At 43.9% G+C, this 27,022-nt stretch overlaps 1 protein-coding gene across 4 annotated transcripts in view; it reads right to left on the reverse strand.

Annotated features, from left to right (window-relative positions):
- Positions 1–802: 802 nt before the first annotated feature.
- Positions 803–27,022, reverse strand: part of tnika (TRAF2 and NCK interacting kinase a) — a gene marked incomplete at both ends in the record, with an annotated part of 59,259 nt that continues 33,039 nt past the window's right edge. The window contains 31 exons of one of the 4 annotated variants that reach the window (XM_079213899.1): positions 803–886; positions 1,819–1,958; positions 2,619–2,778; positions 3,732–3,749; positions 4,616–4,765; positions 4,942–5,042; positions 5,548–5,682; positions 6,461–6,604; positions 6,699–6,869; positions 7,022–7,127; positions 7,421–7,570; positions 7,803–7,905; positions 8,109–8,215; positions 9,031–9,099; positions 9,978–10,001; positions 10,256–10,374; positions 11,045–11,160; positions 11,452–11,558; positions 12,010–12,270; positions 12,569–12,733; positions 16,540–16,755; positions 18,267–18,353; positions 20,218–20,349; positions 20,954–21,161; positions 21,248–21,314; positions 22,646–22,821; positions 22,930–23,008; positions 23,751–23,805; positions 23,921–24,051; positions 24,503–24,593; positions 26,045–26,155. In XM_079213899.1, coding sequence (XP_079070025.1) covers positions 803–886; positions 1,819–1,958; positions 2,619–2,778; positions 3,732–3,749; positions 4,616–4,765; positions 4,942–5,042; positions 5,548–5,682; positions 6,461–6,604; positions 6,699–6,869; positions 7,022–7,127; positions 7,421–7,570; positions 7,803–7,905; positions 8,109–8,215; positions 9,031–9,099; positions 9,978–10,001; positions 10,256–10,374; positions 11,045–11,160; positions 11,452–11,558; positions 12,010–12,270; positions 12,569–12,733; positions 16,540–16,755; positions 18,267–18,353; positions 20,218–20,349; positions 20,954–21,161; positions 21,248–21,314; positions 22,646–22,821; positions 22,930–23,008; positions 23,751–23,805; positions 23,921–24,051; positions 24,503–24,593; positions 26,045–26,155 — 3,783 coding nt within the window. Of the gene's footprint in view, positions 887–1,818; positions 1,959–2,618; positions 2,779–3,731; positions 3,750–4,588; positions 4,766–4,941; positions 5,043–5,547; positions 5,683–6,460; positions 6,605–6,698; positions 6,870–7,021; positions 7,128–7,420; positions 7,571–7,802; positions 7,906–8,108; positions 8,216–9,030; positions 9,100–9,977; positions 10,002–10,255; positions 10,375–11,044; positions 11,161–11,451; positions 11,559–12,009; positions 12,271–12,568; positions 12,734–16,539; positions 16,756–18,266; positions 18,354–20,217; positions 20,350–20,953; positions 21,162–21,247; positions 21,315–22,645; positions 22,822–22,929; positions 23,009–23,750; positions 23,806–23,920; positions 24,052–24,502; positions 24,594–26,044; positions 26,156–27,022 lie in introns of all 4 variants that reach the window. The other 3 variants (XM_079213901.1, XM_079213898.1, XM_079213900.1) reach the window with 3 other exon arrangements.

Genomic DNA, 27,022 nt, shown 5'->3' on the forward strand with positions numbered 1-27,022 from the left:
TTGTGACAGCAGATTGTCTCACCGCATCTCTATCAGCGAAATGCGATCGAACACTGAATCACAACTCGGTTTGCTTGGGGGCCCGGAGTGACGGCGAGCAAAGAAAGAGGTGGAGGAGGAGAAAAGGGGAAGCGGAGAATGAAAAATCAATCCAGGCGGTCTGCTTTCACCACCGACACAGAGCCGATGTGTCGTCCCTCAGCCGCCATATTTAGGAGTATAGACTTTAATTGTTATTAAATCGTATTCATCTTCTCCTCCGACCGCTGAGGTGCAAGTTCTCTGGGAACAAGCAGATAGGAAGTGAGGAAAACAGAGGACTTTAAAAAAGTGATGGCTAGATCTACTGGGAAGGAGTGGAGTATTAAGAAGGGAGGGGTAAAGGGAAGAAGAGACAGGAGGAGGCAGGTGTGGATTGTATTTCTACAGCCGTTGTACACATGAATGCAGTTACAGACAGAGGAAGAGAATATTTGGAAAGTCAATGGCACCAGTTTGCCAGTCAGTCGAGAGACGGTGGCTTCCTCCTGCACGACCCGACATACTCGAGGGCCGCGTGGCTCTTCATCTAGAAAAAAGACCGTTGTTGTTTTTCTCTAAGGTAACTTTTTGTTGTTGTTGTTTCTCCCCCCCCCCCCCCCCCCTCCTTTTTAGTCTCTCCAGTGTTAATTCAAAGAGTTCACTTTGTGGCTTCTCGGGCCAATCTGGTTCATTTGTGAGAAGTGCCGTGGGCCAAAGGTGTGAGGCCGGGCCGGGCCGGGCCGATGGGAGAGTGAGGCAGGGTCGACAGTGGGAGGAGCCCTCACCAGTTCATCATCGAGCTTCTGTTGAGGGTCATGAAGAAAACTTGGCTGCTCCCTCCCGAACGCACCGAAGCAAAGAATACCTGCAGAGAGAGAGAGAGAGAGAGAGAGAGAGAGAGAGAGAGAGAGAGACAGAAAGAGAGAGAGAGGGAGAGAGAGAATATTACTATCATAAACATTTCCATTTCTCTTTTTTTTTCTCAATAACTGTAGATCACAAAAAATTGTGCTGTGATTTCATAACTACGGTTTCATTAGTGTATAATCACCTGAAACTAAGAGTCGTTGAGTTAGCTGTGAACGAACCCTTCATATCTACAAAGGGAGCAAGGGACCGAGTCCACAAACGGGCTCTGGCGAGAGCCTTTTTCGCATTTTTTTACGTCATCTGAAGGCTGCCGTGGCTTTTTCGACACGCTAGAGAAACGGCAGTGTTGTTAGTGCCGGCCTTCCATTGCTCCTAAAGTAGTGTTGTTATGGTATGGACGGCGTTACCACGGTTTTGCACTCGGTGGCTCACGGCTTGCAATCTGCAACCACGCCCCGAGATGTCAAATAATCCTTTATTCGGTCCCTTCAAGGCTTTTATGTGCATGCATCTCAGTTCATAACTGCACTGCAGGCGTCAGCTTTTACACACTGTGGATATGCAATGAAAGTATAAATTCGTCATTCACACAAATAATATATTTTTGTTTAAATGCATGCTTCTGTACGCATATCTGCATAGACAAAGTTGGATGTATGAAAATGTATTAGCTGTTATAGCATTAAACGTGTGCTTTTTGTTTCTATGGGCCTGTGTAAGATTGATGCAAATTATACCGAACTTCATACTAGCAAATGAATGTTTTAACAACGCGTGGATATGCATGCGTTTTTTTCCAACATATTTTGTCACACAGCCCACTCTACCAGAGATCAAAACCAGGCAATACATTTTTGAGAATTGTGTTCCTCAAATCATTTCCAAGCAACAGATAAGAGAATCAAAGAGTGTGTTATTTTTTCTTACCTTGTCGTTGCGCTCACAAAGGAACTTGAGTCTCTGGGCTCTCTTGTGCATAAAGACTCCGTCCAGATGGCCGGTCTCGACAGAGCGGATCTCGATGGCTTTCTCGCCCCAGCCCATGATCTGATTGGAGTGGATGTAGGCTGGGAGAAAGAACACACAAGATGAGCATGAATGACAATGGAAGTCATATTTAATATATATATATATATACATATATATATATATATTAAACATTAATTTCACAACTGCATGGTATATAAATACACCATTAGAACATTGCCTAAATGATGGTAGCTTTAAAAGTGTAATACCTCTAGATGTCACAAGAGGGCAGTGAAGTGCTTTCCTATAAAAACAGTGCTCATACGTACAGTACATGCCCACATGTTTCTTTGTTGGACTTTTGATATCTTGGTTTCTCTTTCCCTTCCTGTTTCTTACTCCCTCACGCTTACATTTGATCACATATATCCATTTTTACATCTTTTCTGAAAACCTCACAGCAGCTCCTCCAGAAAGCCTTCCTATGATCAACATCAACAGATTTTTTAATCCAATTAAACCTCAAATGAACCCCCCCCATAAATTCAGTTCTCAGAAAACTCATTCAATGTTTAATTCACATTGCAACCCACTTACACAGGCGCTGAAATGGGTATTAAAATATATCTATATTTTGAAATTACATCTTTGAACTGGGTGTTTCTCTATCATATTTTAATGACTCAATGATCAAAAAAAGAAAATCCTCTTAAATGGGCTTAACACACTGCATGACATGATTCATGTGACTGACGTACCAACGGAGGTGGGCATCTCTCCCCACTGCAGCACCACGTCCTTGGTGATTCGCCCGTAGGTGTTGACGTAGACGCCCTCGTCCTCGTAGCACAGCAGCATCTCCATTCCATCGGTTTTGGGGAGCACCACGATGGCATGGGGCGTCACCTGGCTCTGGATCTATCGCAGACACATACGCACAAACATTTTCAGAGGCTTTAATCAAATCGGTCAAATGTAATCATAATCTCATGGGCAGTTAATGCACTGGCATTTTGGCCGGATCTTTGGCATTTTTTTGGAACTAGCTCCCGCATACTGTAATCCTCTAAAAAGCAAGTTTGCGGAAATTGAGAACGAGGCTGCCAGATATCAGGAGCATCAGTGCATCAAAAGGTTCAGACTTTGACTCGTTGTCCGCGAAGCCTCGCTCTGTAAAATAAGCGAACGGAAAAACTACAACACTTTTCTCTGACCTTGATTAACAGGAACACCACCAGAAGAGTTCGGAACAGAAACACACACACACACACACACACACACACACACACACACACACACACACACACACACACACACACACACACACACACACACACACACACATACAGCTTGAATCTGTGCACTTTACCCAAAATATACCCCAGAGAATAACCCAATTATTTGTAGCCAGCGTGTTCTCCTGAGGTGTGACTCAAGACCACACTTCAGGAGCGCAACCAGGGTTCATATCAGTAAAATGAGTGAGTGACGAGGTGATGGAAAAACTCATCTTAGCCCACAATAAACTGCATTTACGCAAAGAATGATGCCAAAATTGGAATGCTCTCATTGCCACTTATCTGGCAGCAATGCATTGAAATAATTTGAATTAAGGTAATACAAATTATTCAAATACATATTTGGAATTAGGCTTTAATTACGCAATACCATGTACATCTTTTCTGACCCTTGTGGTGTCTCCTGTGGGTAAAATGAATTTATTCATGCAACCTGTTTCTAGCTACATTGTCCATTAATCTATACTCTAATGAACTGTACGGCACATATAAACATTTAGTACTTATGTGCATCCACTACGGGGATGTTTACTATTTTCTATTGATCTAGTCTAAAGGGTGGCAGGATGTCACCTTCGTCTGTTTGGCACACTGGAAGAGAAGTTGGCAGGGAAGGAGAGAGAGAGGTAGCATGGATTAAAGACACAATCACCTCAAGAGGAATATTCTTTCAAAAAAGCATAAAAAAAAACATAGCCTCAATCCTCACATCTGTATTTAGCAGTTTATATTTAGTGAAATATTGCCACGAAATCAGGAGTTTGGCTGAACACTTTGAGCCTGATTTGGGTGCATGCGTGCGATTAGTGAAGCCACCGTGGAAACACAACTAATCTGTATGCAAACACCAAAAAACTGTTTGGCATTCAAGCACGCACACGTACAATTACTGATGGTACACCTCGCCTCCATGAGCGACTGGAATGTATAACGGACTGAAAGCTGCCATCGGGGAGAAGAGGTGCGCTCAAAGAATACGTAACCTGACTAACACTCTTTTGGTGACCTTTGTTGTAACAGGAATTCTCTTTTTTTAGCAGCTACTACTTATTGAAATTCCCCAATAAAGAGTACTCCTGTAATTTGAGCTCCATTCGGTGAACTGTGAATCGATCATTGGCCCAGAGCGCCATATTTAGCCAACTAAAATAGTATCAGATAAAAAGAGCATGAAGCACCCATCAGTCTTTTCACTTGCGCGACAGTAAATCAATCACGGGGGGTAATTTGTCAGGAAAAGTCATTGCATTCCTTGAAGCAGATCCTCGAGAGACAGCGCGTGAGTCACGGCTGACCTTGGCACAGGAGGAGATCAGCAGGTACGAAGAACCGGAGGAAACTAATAACGCCATCCCTCTCCGACGCCTCGTCATTCTTCATTCAGATTCATTCGACCCGAGAGAGAAAAACGTTACAAAAAGCTAAAGCACTCTGACAAAGCGCGGCCGTGCACTCACATGCGAGGGGATGTAGATGTCGTAAGGGTTCCCCGAGTCCACGTCGATGACGTGGAAGCCCACGCTGGAGCCGTAGATGACCTTTAACCTCTGACCTTCCTCCACCGTCAGATCAACCAGCTGGGGACGGTGCTGTAGCTCAGTGAAGGACTGAGGGAAACAGACAGGGGTGGGAGAAGAGAATACATGAAGCAGGAGGAGGAGGAGGAGGAGTAGGAGGAGGAGGAGGAGGAGGAGGAGGAGAAGGAGAAGGAAGAGGAGGAGGAGGAGATGTTCAGTGGATGGTAGTGAGTGAAGTGTTAATGTACATTCTTGAGCTTCCATACCTTAAAGGCCATGAACTTGTGGTAGGGTTTCGGAGCCCAGGCATAGATTTCCACAGAGTTCTTCAGAGCGATCACTAGGAACTTAATCCTCTCGTATTTGACTGGAGACAGGACAGAGAAACATGAACAGCCAAACTTTTTCACATTAGCAATCATCAAATCAAAAACCCTGTACCCACTCTCCTTACTGCGCGTAAATATTGTGCATTTGATAAAAAACATTAATGTGCAGGAGAACAGAAAGATACTTGGGGTTAGTATAACCAGAGTATAATTGTAGTTTAAAAAAACATGTAAAGAATAAAAGCCCATATTTCTGGATGTAAAGCAACTTCTTTGAACAGTATGAAACAATATAGTCGACAAAAATGTGAGTTAAAGGTACTGCAAAGGTAAAATGCAGTAAAATCTTTTTCGTTTCATGCCACCTGAATAAAGCATAATACTCTCTTTTCCTGCTGACAATGTCCAAGCTGGTTCAGTATTTGATCCTATTGAAAGTAAATTTCAGCTCAGAATCCGGCATAAATATCAACCTTTACACATGTAATTTCTATTAATTCCTTCATTCATGAGATGCACATACACACATTCACAGATTCTTACCAACTTTATAATGCACACAGCCCTCCAGCTCCCCGACCGTGATCCAGCCCTGCTTCTTCTCTACTTCCGGGTCGTTGTGTAATATTCGGTTCCTTAGCCAGGACAAGTAGTAGACACGCAACTTATTCTTCTTCCCTAAGAGGGCAGAGAATAAAGGCAGAAAGAGAATAAGATGGAATTTACAGTAATGTAGTCCTAAAATATATATGTATGTATATATATATATATATATATATATATATATATATATATATATATATATATATATATATATATATATATATATACATATATATTAGAAACCTATTCATCTATAAACAACACACAATAGCAGATGATAAGGCGTTTGTTATTGATCTATTCCAGGGGTTCTCAACCTTTTTTCCGTGAAGTACCCCCTAACCAGTGCAAAGCATTTTTGGTTGAAAAAAGGGCTGTGCCATGAGTGTCTGATTTAATATAGAATGAATACAATTCAGTTTGTTAACGTACACTTAATATCATTTATAATATAATATGCATTTTTATATTTATTAAATAACTATTTGTAAAGGATTTTTGAATGAATGCGAATTTTAAATTAATTTCTTTACAAATCGATGGCTGAAAAACTTGTTGTTTTCTTGCAGAATGCTATTTGTTAAGAATACCCAATACCAAATATATATATATATATATATATATATATATATATATATATATATATATATATATATTTAAAAAAATAAAAAGGATCATTTTGCGGTAGGAGGTTTTGCACTTTGGCCATCGAAACCTCACATCCCCCCTGAAGTGCCTTCTCGTACCCCCCATTTGAGAACCACTGGTCTAAATGACTTTGGATTTGATATTTGAGAGGAATGGAAGGAGACACACAAACACACAGTGTGAGCGTGTCTGTGTTTCGACCTACCAGATATGGTGACGAGCACATTGAGCCCCTCCAGCACATCCATCTGCAGGAAACGCCGTCTGGTGATCAGGTTGTAGACTTTTCCCTGTCCGCTCCGATCAAGCAGCATCAGTCCGTTCTCGGTCCCCACCAGCAGGTTCACGCCTGCACACACAAAAAGAGACACAGGAAGATATTTGTGGGACCATTCAGACGTCCTTTGATTTCTAGAGGACGATGAAAGGATCCTCCCTCCTACCCCAGAGTGCAGCACACAGGATCTCAGAGTTGAAGCGCTTCTTGTATTTGCGGATCTCCGGCGTGTCGCTGTGGGGTCGGATGTTCGTCGGGTTGACGTTGACCACAGAGATCTTTCGGGCTTCATTTAGTCTGGCCTGCTCCTGCCTCATCAGCTCGCTAGCAAACATGCCTGGGATACCACAGAAGAAGAAAAAAGTTGAAGAATTGATTCTTTTGGACAGCTGTGCAGGCAAAAAAATATTTACCAGTTGTTGACAATAAAATAAAGAAAGGTTGAATAATGTAACATGTGTGGCCGAAGCGTTCCTGTGCTCTGCTCACCTTCCGATATGTTGTCTTCGTCATCGTCGTTTTCACTCTGGGAGGTTTGATAGACACGTGGATCAACAAATGGGGTGAAGGACGCTTTGGACCCGCCCAGACCAAACTGTAATTAATAAAGCAGAAATCCTTTATTAACATATTACCAAGAGTAGCTTCAATTTGTCATGTTGGTATCTACTACTTTGATTTTGGACAGATGTGAAAAATCTATTATGCAATTATGTTTTTTTAAAGTACCTTTAAATTCTGGTTGTATTTAAGGCCAGACATCAAATATGAAAAGTCATTAATATTAAACTTAATAATTTATTTGTGGATTATTTTTCAGTCATAAAAATGTTTTGATTTTAGGACTTAATGTATTCATTTAACTCCATGAACATGTCCGTGTCTGACCTCGGCCATGTCGCCCAGTTCCTGCAGGGCTGAAGTGGGCGTGGCCGAGGGCGAGTTGCTCTGCTGCACCAGGTCCGGGAGGTTACCATGGTTAGCGTGATTCCCGAACCCATTAGTCTCGGTGTGGTCCCCTCTCCTCCTCTCCTCCGCCTGAGAGACAGAAAGAAAAAAAGAGAGAAAAAGAGAGAAAAGGTTCACGAGAAAGTGAAAAGAAGATTAAGTGGCAATAAAGAAGCCAAATGAGCACAGTTTGATCGCAGGTTATAAACAACAACTGTATTCCCTTTTGTTTGTTTTCATTCCCTTCTCTGTAAATCTATGCTGCGTGCATGCGTGTGTGTGTGTGTGTGTGTGTGTGTGTGTGTGTGTGCACATTCATCACCTCTCTCATCACCAGAGTGCCGTCCTTTGAGCTTTTGTAGGCATCTCCCAGAGAGTCCTCCGTCAGTCCTCCGTACGACTCACTGCTGCTCTGCACTGCCGGCCTGCAACAGACACACACACACTCCCGATTATTTACAAAGCAATTCTGCCAGAACTATACTGACAAGCTGCTGGCATGGCACATATTCCAAAGTCATGCATACTTCAACACAAATGAATACTGACAAGTCAAGCTTGAAATAAACCAGAAAAAACAGAAACATAACACAGAGGGAGAGAACAACACAATGAGGGGACAACTTACATGACGCGGGGGATGTCGCTAACAGCAACAGTCCCGTCGTGGCCCACCGTCTCCCCGTCGTCATCGCTGCTCTCTGAATCTTCACTCGAGGACGAGTAGTCGGTCACCTTTATTACGATGCATGATTCAAGATATTTGTTATTGTCATATGCACAGTTAACAGACAGTTACTCCGTACAATGAAAAACTTACTTTGCTAGGTCCTCCTTCCACACAGAATTACAATAACTAAAACTTAAGGCTTAAGGTAAACATTAACAGACTCCTTCAAAAAGAAACTTAAGACCCTTTTACTTGTCCAGGCTTTTGTTTAATTGCCTTGGGGCTGTTATGATCGTCATTGAGATGTCTTGGCTTTTTTAAGTTAAATGTGTATGTACTTCTTAATCTGTGTATTGTTTTATTGTAATTATGAAGCGCCTTGTGACCCTGGTCTGCGAAAGGTGCTGTACAAATAAATTTTACTTACTTACTTACTTATAATTAAACTTAAGAATTAAGAATACAAAAAAGTACAATAGTAAAAGAAAATATATAAAATAAGGCACAGAAATATGAGAACAATATTGGACAATCAGTTTCACTGAGTGTATAAAGTGCACCATGCATTGTTGCAAATATTTAAAGTATGGTCGTGACATCACAGCAGCCGATACATGTAAACAAGACATAGTTTAAAATATGCATTTAACATGTTTTTTTTTTTACACATAATGTGTCTTTGTGAGAAATATAGAATTTGATTTTGTTGTTTTTACCTGATCTGTCATCTTACACTTTCCTCTTCTAATGAAGACCACAATGGAAGTCGTATTTTAGCTTCCTTGTGTTTTTATTCAAGGCAATAATCTATTGTAGGCCAAACAAAATAAATAATATCTATACTCATCAGCGTCATCACTACCCATAAATGGCCTTGTACCTTTACTGGAGGTCTGCTGCCCTCCTCGACCCTCAGTTCTCTGAGTTCCTTTGCCAATGCACTTAGGTCCTAAAGAGAGGGACAGAAGAGGAGAGGAGAAAGAGACAAAGTCAGTCAGTTTGTCAGTTCTGTGTCATCGGTTGTAAAAACCTGAGGAGTGAGAGACACACAAGTACGAAGGGAGCAGAGCAGGGCAAAGAGGAGGACAAACCCTCAGCATCATCATGAGAAGAAGATAACTGATTGGTTGTCACACAAACATCCGGGCCGGCAAACATGTGTGTGTGCTCGTCTGAGATCACTTTTTCTGCTGAGCCACGCTCAAATTTACACTGCGACTTAAGAAAGTGATCCCAGATCAGCACTTTCATCCGCTCACGGGCAAAATATCAACGATGTGAAGACATGTCGTCAGAGGAGAGAGAGAGAGACAGATAATCAGGCTTGACGCACAACAGGGGAGCAGCATCAATCTACACCCTCCCTCTAACAATCAGCCCCATGCCTTCCGTCCCTCCACATCCACCCCAGTCTATGGCTCAGTCCAAATCATGCACACGGAGGGAGGGAGGGGAGGAGGGAGGGGAGCAGGACCGTCAAACACGGTGGGCTTACCAGCTCCTCCTGACCAGTGACCATGATAACAAAGAAACAGGAGAAGAGATTCAGAAACTGTTCAGGTGCTTGGCGGCTCTGGTTGCACACACCTTGCGCATGCACACTCGCACAAGCACGCGTCCACACACGCTCTCTCGGGTGTGTGTGTGAAAGCACACATGCACTGCCGTCGGCATTACACTCAGATGTTTATTTTGAAGGTAAAGAAACAGGCGTCCTCTTCTTGTGAAGTGAACTGACTTCGCCATGCCAGGGGGAAAGAAGAGGGGCTCTGATCGAGGAAAAGGAAAACTGGGGTAAAAAGAAAAGGGGACTCAAATGTCACTAACCTCATCTATGGCTTTCTTATAGCTCTGAAGAATGCAAAGGACAAACAGAGGAAGGCAGAGAAAGAAAGAACCAGATGAATGGCAGAAAGAAAAAGGGAGAAGAGGCCCGCAGAAGATTCCCAGAGAGGAGATTGCTGTGACAGAAAGTTAATGTGTATGTGTGTGTGTGTGTGTGTGTGTGTGTGTGTGTGTGTGTGTGTGTGTGTGTGTGTGTGTATGTGTGTGTGTGTGTCTGTGTCTGTGTGTCTGTGTCTGTGTGTCTGTGTTGTGCGACTCACTGCAGGTCTGCTGGGTCTGGCTGATTCCCGGCCCTCCTCCTGTTTGGGCTTTGCCTCCTGATTGGCTCCTGGAGGGGATCCATTTGCTCCTGGAGGGGACCCTTGCTGCTTGGCTTGACCTATCAGAACAAGGAAGTAATGGCACGTTTTGACCTACATACGCCAATATGTTTAATCAGGGTCACCCAAAAATATGTCAGATATCATTTTTGAGAATCCTATTTAAAATGGTATTGTACTAGGCCATAACTTGTCTGGGTCAAAGCACATTCAATAATTATTTGTAAATCTATTTTGTATTTTTCTTACCCTATCTTGATACTATCTGTCCTTATTCTTGTCTTTACATCTCAGCCATATTTACTGTCAACCCCATTTGCAAAATGACATCCAACAGACAAGAAGGAAAAGCAATCGTATCATAATCGTATCAACCTCTGTGTGTGTTTGTCAAGGGAAGATACATGCATATCTTAGATATCCCTCTGGCCTGCTATCTGACACATGCCTATACGCCTCTCTCTCTATCTCTATCTCTCTCTCTTATTTCCTCTCTTCTATCTCTCCAGAGGCTGAGAGCAACAGGGCACATCAGACAGGTTGATCAGAGCAGAACTGCGACTGACATTGTCCCGCTGATTGCCTCTGAATCTCCCTGTGAGCATTTTGCACGTGCATGCACCCATTTCTAATTGTTTGCATGCAAGCGTGTCTGTGTGTGCGTTCATTTCGGTGTGCCTGCCTGTGCTTACGAGTTCTTTTGGTGCACGTTTTTTTTTGTTTTTGTACCTCTCCTCTTGGCTGAGCCGCCCTGAGATGAAGGAGAGGAGGAGGATGACGAGTTGGAGGAAGTTCTTTGCAGCATGGCGTCCAGAGAGAGCTCGGAGCGCCGCAGGTCTGGGTTGCTGAAACAGGTGTAAAACATTTTCACTCATATTTTAAGTTATACAGCATATTTATATATATATATATATATATATATATATATATATATATATATATATATATATATATATATATATATATATATATATATACAGTCTATGCTTTTTATATAAATTAAGAGCAACAGCGGTCTTTGTAAAAGTATACACAGCATCATTCTGTGTGGTGGCATTTCATTAAAAAAAAATAGTAAGAAAAGACTTTGGGTTAAAGGATTGACTTTAAAGGTGGCTTCAGTGTGCTAGCGTTACCTGGCCCGTGTAAATTGAGAGCCTGTGCGAGGGCTCAGACCCTCTCCTCCATTAGGGGAGTTCTTCCTGGCCAATGCTGGGGAGATGGAAGTGGTCCTCTGGGGGACCTGGACACACAGACAGAGAGTCACCATCACTGGTGCAGCTTGCTTTTTAATCCCCTAGCAAGGAGTTAAAAGTGTCAAAAATGTATAATATACTAATCTAATAGATACTAATAATACTTATATTACTGGGAGATGTTGATCGGCTCGTAATGTTACACATGTCTTGGTTATCAATGCCAAGAAACAAACGCTTCACTAGAAAGGGCAACGTTGTGTGCAAAGTCATACGTCAACCACTTTACAACCAAACAAATGAGAAATCATCAGCATTGAAATATGATTTGTACGATAGGTTTGAATAATTATGTAAATACTACTTATAATAAATGATACAACATTCACAACAACAAATAAACATCGCTGTGCAGCTCTAACAATAAATTAACAATGTTTTTCTACAATAAAACCCATCATCAGTGATTGTCTTCCTTTCTGATAGTAATTATCTGACCTTGGGTGGGAGGTCCTCCTCTCTGAGCCAGGCGGTCCGGTCCCGGTCCCGGTCTCTGTCCCGTTCCCGGTCCTCTCTGACCGTGATGCGCAGCGGGGGTCCGGGCGTGTCCGAGGTAGGGTCTGAGTTCTGGCGGGGCATCTCAGGCCTGGGGGATCCCACGCTGAGGCCTTCACTCAGAGCTGAGCCCGTCTGGTCCTGGAGAGACTGGGAGCCCGACATGGAGCCGGAGTGGGTCTTCACCGGAACCAGGTGGGCCATCTGTAGGAGGAAGAGCGGGAAAGAGGAGGAGGGAAGAAAAGGAGAAACAAGAAAGGGAGACACAGGAAGGAGGGAGATAGAGAAAAGAAAGAGAAAGATTAAGTTACATGGAGGCATGGACTTTTAAAGGAAGTGTTCAAGGAGCGAAGGGATATGCGATTATTTTTTGGCATATGATGTTCACTAGGAAACACACCAAACACTCACATGCCTTCCTTTTGCACACACACACACACACACACACACACACACACACACACACACACACACACACACACACACACACACACACACACACCTGTGGTTCGATGGAGCGGTGGATGGGTGGGGTGCGGGCGGGCTGCATGCCCCCGCTGCTGAAGGACTCGGAGCGAGGAGGGAGGGAGGGGTCAGAGATGCGGTTGGACACTTTGTGCTGCAGCGCCGGGGAGCTCTGTCTGTTCAGCTTCGACCGCTCCTCCACCTGGGACAGGGTCAGACACCACGGTCACTCACAGCCGAGCACGCGGCACAACCAATCACCACGCTTGACCTGCTGTGGGTCCCGCCTCCCCCATGCACCTCCTACGAGCCACCAAACAATCTTACCATCACGCTGTGGGACAACTATGGGATTTCTCATATCAGATGGCGTGCTTTCTGCTATCTGTAAACCTGTTTTTAATGTCCGCGAAATTCAGTGGAAGTCTTTTTGTTTGGTTGTTTATCTTCTCTTTGTTTCCCCTCTATTGGTTGTGTGCGTGCATCTGCATGACCCACATACAGTGGAGGAGTCAGAGTGTCTGGTGGCTGTGGGAAAAGGTCAAGAATTATCCCTAATCCTCTTTAGCAGACTCCACATTGGAACCAAAATCATAAATTTGAGCGTGTGCGAAGGTGGTGTGCACACATACAAACCCCTGGTTGGGTTTTTACGCACACAAGAGCTTGAGTGACGGCTTCCACATACTTGTGGGAGTGTGCGAGAGCGTTGACGCCAACGAGCACCAAATATCTGTGAGTGAAGAAGGCAGAAAGCTCTGCTCGCCAGTGTAATCAGATTATCAGATTATTCGCTGTGCAGTGAGAGAAGGCTCCGAGGAACCCAGCTACCCGAATCACACGTTCACTCGAAACAATCGACTCAACGTTTGCCGGAGGGGTTGAGTCATGGCTCAGCAGGGCATAGTGTCAATAGCCCCCAGGTAAACATCCGTGTGCAATGAGCACTATCCCCTTTGGAGGCTTTCTGTAATGCCACATGAGCTCATAATCTCGGGGGATTATTCAGGATTATGACCTGGGTCAGAACAACTATGCAATACTGTGTCATTCCTCAAATCTTTGTTAGTTGCCGGCTAGGGAGTCAACTACTGTGAGGCAACTATAATATATATATATATATATATATATATATATATATATATATATATATATATATATATATATATATAGTGTCAGAAAACATCAGAAAGCGACTACGGACGATGAGAAGAATTGTAGACCAATAGTAGTGAGTAAAGTAAAAAGAAATATTCGCACTGCTCTAATCCAAGTCGAGTTTAATCTGTTGATGTTTACGCTCCCAAGGTTAGCACAAACATCAACTGACCTTCAAAAGATAGAGAAAGGTAAGTACGAGAAGATCCCTTTACGGAAGAAAAACATGTTGGGTAGTGCTGCTTAAATCTTCATTGGCGTGTATCGAGTGTTTGGGTTTAGCCCAAAAGGTCTCTGTACCACAGCAGAGATTCCAAGAGGTTAAAAACAGAACACGAGAGGAAGTTAACTTCTACACTAAGAGACGACAGAGAAAAAAGATCAGGTAGGAGAGCAGATGAAGGACAGAGGGTGTCCTCAGAGGATCTAGGGTTTGCTAGAAGGATCCCACCACCACCACCACCACCTGGCAGCACCCGTCGCCACGCGGGAGTCCATTGAATGGTTGACTGACCTAAAAGGAAGATGGGAGGAGGAGTGGGTTTCCCTGATGACATCCACACCAATATGGCTGAGGGCGGGGCTTGCCATGGTGCCTTGTGGTTCACTGGATGGTGGGGGTGGGGGTAAGGGGGGAGGGGAGGGGGTTAACCAATCTACCTATGGTGAGGGGTGATACTAGAAACTGCCCCTGGCACCTCTCCTCTGGATCTCAGTCCCATAAAAAAACGTGAAGATTATGAATAAAATACAAAATACACACGTTGAAGGTTAATTATGCAAGTTAATGTAAGTTTACACACACACACACACACACACACACACACACACACACACACACACACACACACACACACACATATATTATGCCCTTTTACTTCTATCTTTGTGAATTTATCTTGGATTAATTTAATTTGAAGTGAGAACATATTTGAAGGTTAAGTCTTTGCTTTAGAGTTGAGTTTAGGACGAGGATTTGGTGAAGAAGCAGTAGATGTTTTGATTTATTTGACTACAGTTTTATGTTTCAAGATTCGATTGGGAATAATTTGTATTGCTATTTGTTATTGTACATTTTGAGTTCACCAATGTAACCACAGTGTGTACCCTGAAGGGGCTATCAACCAGTAGTAAAGGCAACACACAGTTCAACAATCAGATATGCATTGGAGCATACTGTATATTCAGCATAAGGTTTAACTGGGGGTGAGGATTTGGGTCTTACAAAATGGACAAAATTGTGTGTTGGTGCCTCTACAAGTGTGCTTTAGATAAACGGTCTACAGCTCCGCACCTACAAGTGTGATGCAGATCTGGTTCTGAGATCCAAAGGGAGAGCCATGCGGGGAGCAGTTGGGGCTAGACACAGGTGAGACGAGGACGGGGTAGACGGCCTGGTTGGGCAGGAGGAGGTGGGCAAAATAGGCGATATGCCCGTCATGTTGGAAACAAGGGTGTCAGGAGAGAACGGGGGGGAAAGGTTATCGGCGGACAACGAGCCGGAGGACGAGGGGGAGATTTGTGGGAAAGTTGGGAAGGTCGGAGAGAAGGGTGACAAGTGGTTACAGGAGGAACTGCTCCTTAGTTTGACCTCAGCCAGGTTCCATTTGAGTGTGTCAGCCGGGGCAGAAGCACTAAGGTCGCACATAGAGGATCTGCCCCTCTCTTGCCTATCAGCAGGAGGGGAAAGGGAAAGGAAGGGGTTGTTGTCAGGGACTTGAAGAAAACTGTCGGGTGAGAATAAGTGCCTGTTTCTAGGTAGGGGGGAGAAGAGAGCATTGCCAGGGAAGGACGGAGAGATGGGATCAGCTGTCAGCCTCTCGCAGCTGACAGCTGACCTCCTCCTCCCACCCTGAAACTCAGGTTCTACATCTACGTCTATTCTACGGCGAGGTGAGTGTGACCTATCGCGGTAAGAGCCACTAACCGCAGTGATGGATACAGTAGTAGAGCCAGACTGAGGTCCCTGGGCCTGTCCTGGCGATTGAGGATGAGGTTGTAGGGCTTTAAACTGTAGGTCTGGAGGCATTATCCCCTGGATGGCTGCCTGACTGGAGACAGAGAAAGGCCTGTCTCTGGGCTTCTCTTTCTGAGGCCCCAAAGGATACTGGTTGGGTGCTGGATTAGACTGGATGACTGGCCCTTGACTTGAATGACTCTCGCTCGGCCCCTTACTGGGCCCATGGCCAGGAGAATGGCTCCTTTCCTGGTTGCGCCCTGGGCTGCGTGCCCCATGACTGAGTTTCTGAGCCCTGAGCTCTCTGACCTGCTGACTTATCTCCTGCTTCAGCCCCGGATCTAGGGGCTCTTCGCGGTCTAGGGAAATACATATATTGGGTATGTGGGTGGGTAGGAGATTGGCACAATGGGACTGGGATTGCCTAGTTGCTTCAGCCCTGCGTGGGGCGTGAGAGCCAGGGGATGAAGCCGGTTGGTTGAATGACTGGTGATGTCGTAGTTGGGGGCGGGATGGGTTACTCAGAACATGCTGCTGCTTCGGGACCTAGGAGTCGGGAGTCAGGAGGAGGGTAAGCAACACAACAAACCCAAAAAAAACAGACAACACACACTGTGATTATCGAAGTAACAGCGTTAATTCCAAAATATCTTCAGACTCAAAAAGCAAGGTGTCCCACCGGACTGCTGCTTCTAGCAAAACCTGCTGAACAAGGTGTTGACAACACAAGAAGGCCACCAGTTTTGTTTAGAGTACAACAGGAATGAATCATCTTCAATACGTTCTTATATTTAGGGCACTACTTTCCTCAGAGCTGGTGCTTTTTTCTCACTCTGCAAAAATGATTTAAAAACTTGGAATATATCTCCTCCTTGTAATTTGCTGAGATTTACCTCTTTGGCCCAGGCAGGCTTGTCAGTAGGATTGCTGATATCTTTGTAGTGGTAAAGCGGCTTCTTCTCCGCTTGCCGTACATCCTGCTGCTGCTGCTGCTGCTGCTGCTGCTGCTGCTGCTGCTGGAGAGACACCAGGTAGGCTCTCTCCTGATGGAGCTGCCTCTGCAGCCGCTCCGCCTGCCGCTGCTCCTCAATCTGCTTACGTTTGTACTCCTGGAGGGACAGAGGTACAGAGATGAGAGACAGGAAAGCAAGACCAAGAGGAGGGAATGAGGATGAGGAAGAGAAGGTAGTGAGAGACACAGAGATCGACAACAAAACAGGTGGGTAATTATTGCACAATTTCAGTGATCAATGGTGAGAAAATTAGGTGCAAAAGATGCAAATAATTCTTAGTTTTTATTAGAACTTCCTAGATGAGTGGAGTTCAATGCTTTAGGATAACTTGAATGGTTATCCAAAATGTGAAGCAAGTCCTTAGCACCGATTATATCTAAAAGTTTTCTGTTTTGTGTGTATAATCTGCAAATAAATTGTGTCACAAGCCTGTTTCTAATGTCAGATTTGAGCCATGCGTTAGCAAATACTGCAAAAACAGAACAGATCAAACACAAATACGGACAACTGGAAGCAGGTGTACGGAACATGAACAAGCACGCCTTTCAAAACTGTAATCATAACGGAAAGGCTGTCGATGGATTATGGGACCAGGGAATTATCGGACATAAGGCATTGGCAAATCCCATGAGACAGGGGAGCGGAAGGTGGGTACTGAGAGGGAAGAAAGGATGGCGGTAGTAATAGTAACACATCTCTGTATTCTGGTGCGTGATGTCGTTGCTGCGGCCTCTGGTGTTTGTTGACAATGGTTGGATCTCAAAAGGTTTCCTTAAATATATTTCTCTTCCAAATTTGATATCAGGAGCACTGGACAAATACTACAAGACATACTGTGGATTGCTCGCAGTAATAAAACACTAAACCATGGCCATCGATAAGACTGGAGCACAGACGAGAAAACCCTTTGAGGAAAACAACAATGTCCCACTTTCTCTTCAATGTTCTCACTTTGAGTGGGCCAACGTGATCAGGGCTGACAAAAAAACTTTTTCCTGCACCCTCCGGGGAGTCTTTTGAGATCCAGCCAACTAAATGGTTCAGTTCATGCAATCAGTGATCAGAATAAATTCAACACAAGCATCAGAGATGTGTGAACGGCTGCTGCTGTGACCTCATGTCACAACTATACTTGATATATTTGTAACAATACATAGTGCACTTTATACACTCAGTGAAACTGATTGTGCAATACTGTTGTCATATGTTTGTGCCTTATTTTATATATGTTCTTACACTATTAGCATTTATAGCAACGTTTTTTTGTATTCTTAATTCTAATAAAACATTTTTTTACCTTAAGTTTATTGTAATTCTGTGTGTAAGAAGGACCTAGCAAAATACGTTTTTCATTGTACGGAGTAACTGTCTGTTATCTTTGCATAAGACAATACAAATATCTTGAATCTTGAATCTTGATCTTGAAGAGATAAACAATGCGTTGCTTCAGTTTTTTCCTCCAATGTGTCGCTAAGCCGGTTGAGGGACTCCGACTGTGGATTCCCTCACAGTCAATTCCTCTGTACAACATGCAGCGGGGATGGAGGGAGTGGCACACAGCACAGATGGGGAGCGGATGTGGCGAAAGGGGGAGGGGCTACGGTTACCATCAGTAACGCCTGTTCTTGTAGTAGCTGCTGCTGGAGAATCTCTAACTGCCTCTGTTCCTCCTCCAGCTGTCTACGGATATACTCCTGAGCAGCGTGGCGGCACAAGGAGATAGAAATAGACCGAGAGAAGAAAATCAGGAAATCTGAACATCCAAATACTCAAGGAGAGAGAAAAGAAAAGAAGACAGATACAGAGAAGATAATCTCCTGCGGTAGCTGTGAATAAGGAGAGAAGATGAGAGTCAGAAGCCAGATAAAATGAAGGAGATCAGGTTCTCGAACAAGTGTAATGTGTTACAAAGGAAATATGACAAAGAGATGGAGAAGAGAAAAAAAAAATCTTTACACAACACAGGAGAGTAACAGCACGATAAAGAGGGACCAGGACAGACAAACAATACACATCTGAACAGCAGTAAGTTCAAAGAGAGGACGAGGGAAAGAAAGCAGAAAGAGATGAATAATAGGGAGAACACGGTACAATCAAAATGCATGCAAGAGCAGAATCAAAAGCAGAAAGGATCCCGACAGGAGGAAGAGAAACATACAGGGCCCATGACAAAACCTAGTTAGATCTCTAAGGTGACAATCATCTCCATTCTGACAGTATTACACTGGGACACTTCCTATACACAGCCATAGTTTTTAGCTTTGATAAATAACATAAAAAAAGCGGAAAGCATCAAGTTTCTGCACTATTCCCTCAATACTTCAAATGTTGATTGTGCGTCTTAGTTTTTCCCTTTATGAAAGAGTGTGCAATAAATAAAGCTGAAGAGGTATTTGTTGATTAAATAATTGGGATAGTTAGTTTAATCTTATTGCATAATAATTCAACAACTCAACAGTGCCTTCGGATATTTTGTAAGACCATGAAACATATACGTTCACTAAACCCGACAGCACTGTCATACCCACTGGACCTCTTATATTGGTGCAGATTATTGTCCACGGTCGACGTGATTTAGTCCTCAGGGAACTCCTTCCACTTTAAAACAATAACAGCTTTTTTAAAGTAAAAATCATCTCTTGCTATACTCACTTGTACTTTTGGATCTCTTTTTTGAAATTCCGGGGGTCCCTTTATTTGCCAACTCATCGAGAAAAATTCATCTATTTTTTATTTTTTTTGTGCAATATTTAGTGGCAGTAGAAAAGTTTTTTGCATTAACATATCGTTATGAAGTAAAAGTTGATTGTACTACGAAATAGCTATAATAATGACAGCATCCAAAATTAGAGCCTTGTTTTCCCGATGCAATTCTGTATGCCACTTGGTACGATGTCCCGGGGAAAATAGAGGCTTGACAAAGGAGCACAAAGGAGCACAAAGTTGCGCCACCAATAGAGGAAGAGGGTAACCCTTTATGTTTTAAAGGTAAGTTCTTCTTTGGAGTTACAATCCCTTGTAGCGGGAATAGCAATCAAACAACAAAAACAAAACAAAGCTGGCTCGAGCTCCAAATGTTGCTAAAAGTAGCCACATGACGTCATGTGCTTGTGCATTTTGGTTAACGCTTAGTTTCGGATGCAGTAAAGAAGAGACTGCGTCCTCTCTGTGAGTTGAAAAGTTGTCTATAGCCACTTTAAGATGTTGCAATAAAAAATTCAATGTAATAATATATGAAACAAGAAAGTAGTGTTTCTGCAGGTAAGATCCAGGAGCTGAAAAGAAGAAGGTAATGACGGGAACATAGAACACAGAAAAGAGTGCAACTGCATCATCAGATTAAAAAATGGTCAGAATTCTTTTCGTCTGAAACCATAATCCTTAAAAAAAACAACATTAGGAAAATACGCCACTGAAGTAATTAAAGGTAAAAGTCAAATCAGAGTGTAGGATGTTGCTGTGAAAAGAAACAGAAAGGGCACAAGAGAGATTCTGGACTTGAGTCCGCGGCACCACGCCGTCTATCTCCATGCAGTCTGTGTTTCAGTATAAAATCACAGGAAGTGTATGAACCTGCTCTCTCTCTGCGTGCCTCCTCTCCTCCTCTCTACGGAGCTGCTCCATTTCGACGTAGCGCCTCCTCTGTTCCCCCTCATGCTGCTTCCTTATCTCTCGCTCTCGCTGCTGCTGCTGTCGGGAGGGAAGCACACAAGAAGATTCAGGACTCACGCAAATGAAGAAATCACACCTCAGCAGAGTTTCTCACACACAACCTGTGACATGTGAACTCATTTGATCATCTTCCCTTTGAAATAAATGGATTTTCTCAAACGGAGAGTCACACACACACACACACACACACACACACACTTGGCCGCGAGTGGAGGGGTCATGTTGGTTGAGTCAAGTCACGGTGCTTAGCAGGGCATTGGGAGGCGAACCCTTGTGGTAACCCAGAGAGAGCGCACAGATTATGGGCTCAGGATTTTCCTCTGTAAACCCGCTCTTTGGAACTAAGAGAGGGAGGTTGAGGAAAGGCTGTGTGTGTGTGTGTGTGTGTGTGTGTGTGTGTGTGTGTGTGTGTGTGTGTGTGTGTGTGTGTGTCTGTACAGCCCTCCCTCTCTCCTGCAGACACTATGTTTGCAAACAGGCTTTAAAATGTTTAAAGGACGAGAGCACGGAGAGTTAAACAGATTTACTTTTTGGTGCGCGAATGTAAATGTTGGGCCCCGTTCAAAGAAGCTGCTCTCTTTAAATGTATTCCACAAGGGTCAAAGGTCACAGTCGGCTTTACCTCCTCCAGCCGCCTCCTCTGCTCCTTCTGCTCCTCGATGCGTTTCTGTCTCTCCGCCAACAACAGGCGCTTGTGCTCCTCGTTCTGCTGCTGCTCCAGCTGATGCTGCTGGTGCCGCCGCTGCGCCTCCGACCGCTCCTTGTTGGCCAGCTGGAGGCGCAGGAAGTCCCGCCTCAGGGTCGACTCTCCGGGGACGTTGATGATGGAGCTGCGAGTGGACCGGTGAGAGGACGGGGTTTGGTTTTTTTGTTTGTGAATGTACCTGTCAAAAAATGTTGAGTGGAGGACACTGACCTCGGTTCACCCATCTCTCTTTCTTCATCCTCCTCTTCACTGCCGCTGTACTCGTACTCTGTCTCGTCTGATCGAGAGAGAGGAGAGAAAGTGAGTCAGGTTATAAGCAGCAGCCAGCAAAGCCATTCCACTTCCTGTTTTTTTTTCATTTTTCACTTGAACTACCTCTGCTCATTGCTGAATAGCTTACGATTCTTGCATCCTCGCTCCTTCGAGGCACTTTCTATTAGCCGCCTTGAATAAGAGCATAAATTGTAATTTGACTGTGTGTAGCGAGGTGGAGAACATTTGCTCGGAGCTCTTTCAGGAAAACGGTGCTTAAAAGCTTAACGGTTGCAGAGGCAGCCCGGCTCTTCCCTGAGACACATCCACACGGACCCAATGTGACAAAGTGACAGCCAGAGAGAGCACCCGATGAGCACCCGATGAGACACCCGATGAGACATTTCTATACATCATGGCGACTTCCGCCCTGAAGTATATTGTTTTTCTCAAAGCGGTTAATGTGGATCTTACTGGCGCGGTCCTGTGCGCGAATGTCAGTCCATCACTCAAACTGTGTGTGTGCGTGTGTGTTTGTGTGTGTGTTTGTGTTGTGCGTCGCGGAAGAGTGGAATGGAAGTCTGTCACTTTTATTTCCTGCCTCCCTGGCAATAAACGGGAAATATGCGTGATAATCTGTGTGTGTGTGTGTGTGTGTGTGTGTGTGTGTGTGTGTGTGTGTGTGTGTGTGTGTGTGTGTGTGTGTGTGTGCGTGTGAAACATGCATTAGATCTCATCCTTGCAGCCAGATTAGATAAAGAGGAGCTTGATCAAATTTCCTGGGAAAGGAAAAATGTCCTTGTTATCATCAGTTTAGAAGACGCAATTCTGTATCACGATATCTTGATATATGATTTCTTCACGATATGATTCCATAAAATCGTATTGAGTTATGACCAATGCCCTAAATGTATATAATCCAGCATTACCGTTTCATACCTGCATGTGTTCATTCACATTTAGGTTTTTAGTAATGTACATTTAATAATGCTGCTGCTTCACATTAAAAGCACTCAACTGGCTAAACATGGGGTGCTTTTATTGTGAAACAGTACAAAACATGTAATTTCATGTAAATTAGGCTGACGTTTTTGTGTGTTTTAGTGTTACATAATACAAGGAATAATTTTGAGTATAAACCATTACATAATATCATTTTGTGACTTTCAGCATTGTCATGCAATCCCTGTTTACGCAGAGGAAACTTTCCTTTTAACGTCAGCCAAAGTCCTGCAAGCTGCAAGCGTCTATCAAGAACGACTACCTAATCAGTAGGTCCACCTCCACCTAAATCTGCATGTACATCCGCGTTTTTAAATCTACGTAAGCATGTCTGCATCGCACGTTGGTCCTCACCCCTCTCCCCTCTCTTCTTCTTGGTGCGGTCAATGTGGTCCTTCAGCTGGATGCGGATCTGCCGCTCGTTGGGCATGTCTCTGATGAACGGGTGTTTGAGGAGCTGCTCCGTGCTGGGTCTCTGGCCGTGACTCTTCACCAAACAGCTCTCTATAAATGACTGGAACTTTTTGGACCTGACACACACACACACACACACACACGAAAGAAGTAAATAAAAAACCTGCTTTAATCAAGTATATGTCTGAACTGTTTTTTCCTGCTGAGCCACTATTCACACTCACCACTTCTTGGACTTGAGTCGGGGGGCCGGGTTGCGTGGGATGAGGAAGAGGGCTCTCATCGGGTGCATATCACACAGTGCTAAGGATTCAGATAGCAGGCGCACAACATGGGTGAGTTAGGGCGAATGTTTCCAGCTAATTGTGCTGAACATTATCGTGGCACATAGTCAAAGCCAGCTGGAGTTAGTCCTCATTCGATCAATACGCGCTGCCAATACTGATAACAGTCTATTAGTTTCACACACACTTTGGTCTCGTTTTCTCGAGAAGCACTATATTCATCTCACAAGTAGGCGCTTGTGCGTGTACTGCGATAGCATTTATATATTAAGAGTTTTTAATATTCACTCTTCACATTGTCAAACTAGTATTCAAAAAGGAAAACCAGAATAAAAGATGTTTTAAATATTTCTGATTATTTCTTTCACGGCTGTTAGTTCCTCCTGCCGTGTGACTGACAGTTTAAAGCAATTGCTGGCCTCGTAATTATTGTGATTACACGCCCATATAGCATGTCCACACACAGAAATATTCTCATCTAGTCAGATGAGATGATTACAGTCAATTACCGACTTTCAGCCAGACTTTCACCAGAAGCTTTTCACCAAACCAGAATTATAATAGTCCCAACGACTGTGTGCAACATGGAGGAACAAAGTAATGAACGGACAAGAAAAAGCAATTGCACAACCAATGTTATATCCGCTCCTTGCCTTGCGTTGGCTTGGACAGAAACAAAATAACTTGATTATAGTCATCTACTGTCATGGCACAGAGGGATGATGTGGAGCAGAAGTGTGTGTTGTTGCAGGGGTACGTACGTGGAGCGCCTTCAGCCATCTCTATTGCTGTGATTCCCAGCGACCATAAATCACTCTGTAATGACACAGACACAGTGCGTGAGTACACAGGCTGATCACAAAAAGGCACCACAGACAGACAGACAGAGAGACAGACAGACAGACAGACAGGCAGACGGACGTTGAAGCACCTTGAAGTCGTACGTGGCTTCGGGGTTCTCGTCACAGGCGATGACTTCCGGTGCCATCCAGTACGGCGTCCCTATAAACGTGTTCCTTCGTCCCACTGTTCTGTCCAACTGGGCCGACACGCCAAAGTCCACTGCAGAGCAGGAAAACACACAAAAAACACACAATACTTCAGGAAATAGTCTGCAGTCTACTTCAACCTTTGTTTTTCACTGTGTTCCGTGTGTGTGTGTGTGTGTGTGTGTGTGTGTGTGTGTGTGGGCTGACACCAATGGGGCTTTACTAAATGCCATAATGGACCCACTGGGCTTTAAGGGGAAAGAGAGAGAGAGAGAGAGAGAGAGAGAGAGAGAGAGAGAGCGAGAGAGAGAGAGAGAGAGCGAGAGAGAGCCTCTTCTTCAGCAATCTGCACCATGAACAGTGGCAGAGCTAGAGAGAGATGAGTCGGCCGGTATTCAGCATAAAAGAAGAAAGAAAACCTCACACACACACACACACACACGCTCGTACACACCTCTGGTCCATCTGAAACGCTATACAATCCTAAAGCCGTTTTGTGAGGCGGGGTTGGATGACAGACTGACCTAGTTTGACCTCTGCATTCTCAGTCAGCAGGACGTTCTGTCCCTTGATGTCTCGGTGGATGACCTTGTGCTGATGGAGGTGAGTCAGACCCTGCAGACGGCGACAGAGACACACGGTGGAGGAACGGCTAGTCATGACCATTTTTTATTATTAAAACCTAAAGAAACTTATTTACAAAAGGACGAGCGGCTCTAGTTGCTAGTGTGTAGCTGACCTTGACCTCTGACCTCCATCTGCACGAAGGAGGAGACCTGGACTTGGTGGGGGATTTACTTTATGCCTTTCTCATGGAGTGTTGGGCATGTTTTGTCATTGACGATCCTCACTGAAGCACACAGATGAACTGAACAACCACGTCATTGAACTGTGTTAACGAGAGGCGGATGGACTTTGTCTTTATTAATAAGTGGAAAGCATCGGGTGAGTGCACAGCTTTTTCTGCTTTTTGTGTTTGTTTTTCCTCCCACTTGGCTCTCCGCTGGCTCCCCCCTCCATAGAGCTAACTTAGCTCGCGCCGCTAGCTCGCTCGCTGCTCGCTCGCTGCTCGCTGCTAAACCTGTTTTCCATCGCCACCTCGGGTGAGGTCGGGGCATCGTCGGTGGGTGCCGGCGGAGAGCAGAGCGGGGTGGCTGGCTGAGAGATGGAGAGAACAGCTGAGAGCTGCACTGTGTCTGCTAAGAGGCACGCAGCGAGAACAGCTGTTGAGGCGCGGTGCTTCAGAGCCGCAGTTTAGTTGGATTGTTTTGTCATGTTTTGTTATAACGCTAAGCTATTATATCGAGTACTTGGACAGTTCTCTACGAAGCAGTGTTCTCATGTAAGTTTCTGGGGCTTTTATTGTGAAGGGAAAAACGGAAGGAGAGGAAATGCTCTAGTGAAGTGTGGAACAAGAATAAAAGTGGTTGGCGTCTTGTGCAAACATCCTGTTGTTGTTTTATTAATAAAGTAAAGTACAGGCGCAAGATAAACCCTCGGATACATAACTAAATGTGACTGGTTCTTGTTAATGTGAACTACATGCATTGTCCGTTAATGAGGCAACGTCCCGTCACAGCTTTTTAGTGACTTTAGAGAGTCCACCCCACCCAAAGAAACAACCATACAGAGCCGAGGCGTCTCGGATGCAACTGTTTTTTGCTGCACATCCAAAAAACGGGGCAAATATGAATTGAGATTTTTTCACAGGATTGCCTATATCTGGACTTAAACATATTTTAGTGTACTTTGCAACTATAAAATGAGTAAGTTTGCTCCGTGCAGTGGCCATTGCTTAATTTGTTTGGGTGATAAAATTACATTTGGGATAATCAGTTTTCAGAGGTAATTCTAATATTGTGCACTGCTCAACTTTGCCACAATGTCTACCATTTGAGAAGGTTATTTGCTATAAATCATGTCCATATTCATGCTTTCAGGAGGAAAACGTCATCAAGGATCTCTTTCAGTTTCTTCAGCGTCACATTAAACTAACTGCTGACTTATGGAGGACGAAGGGTGTAGGATTTATTAAAGCAATGACTCAGCAACGCGCAGCCACTTACCCTGAGAATCTCCCGACAGATGTAAGCGGTCCACTCCTCTTTCAGAGAGTTGCCCTTGGTGTTCTTGATCAGGTCCGTCACCGAGCCGGCTCCGCAGAACTCCATGACCAGCTAAATGCACACAAGGTTGATTATTGACTGTTCTGCAAAAATAAAGCAATCTGTCCTGGGATCTGTTCCAAACGAGTCAGTAACTCCCATAAAGCAACTTCTATGAGATAAACAGCTCACTTGAAAAAAAAAAAAATATTTATTTTCTATTGTTTTATTTATGGAAGCACAGTACTAATATGCATGCATATTTTTTCCAGATTTCTCATACTAGAGCCGGACTGACACGTCGACAGACCAACAGTGCCAATTTCAGTATTTGTGTGAAACTGTAGAACATGTTCCATTTGCAGCATTTTATGTGCATTTGGCTTTATTTTCTTACTGATCAAAGATTGCTATTTTTGTGTTCAGTATTGTTTAAATTTGAATAAACTTACTTTACTGCTTAATAAACTTACATCTACCATCGCTGTCATATTTAAAATGGGGTTGCATTTACTGATTAATCTGACAGTTATTTTCTTGAGTAGTTGATTCATTGTTTGGTAAAACATCAGAAAACAGTGAAAACATTTCTGTGATTAACTGTGGAAAATCACGGAAATCGTTGCAGCTCTATATGAAATAAACTTGATTGTTCTGAGAATTTTTTCTCAAAAATACTGTCTGGTATATTGTTATTGGATTTCTATCAATCCCAAGTACTGACAGTGTTATTAGCCTCAAAAATCCAGTAATTAGTCAGGCTCTTCAGTACCAAAAGTCACGCTAAAGTTATTCATAATTTTATAGGCCACTGCTGACGCATGTGCACAGAATAAAAAGTGCTTTCTTTCTTCAACATGATGCACATTATAAAGAATATACACATAACACATAATCACATTACAGTAACAGCATTACGAACACAGAGAGCCACACACA

This window comes from Taurulus bubalis (assembly GCF_910589615.1).
Source record: "Taurulus bubalis genome assembly, chromosome: 1".
In the NCBI taxonomy this organism is placed as follows: domain Eukaryota; kingdom Metazoa; phylum Chordata; class Actinopteri; order Perciformes; family Cottidae; genus Taurulus; species Taurulus bubalis.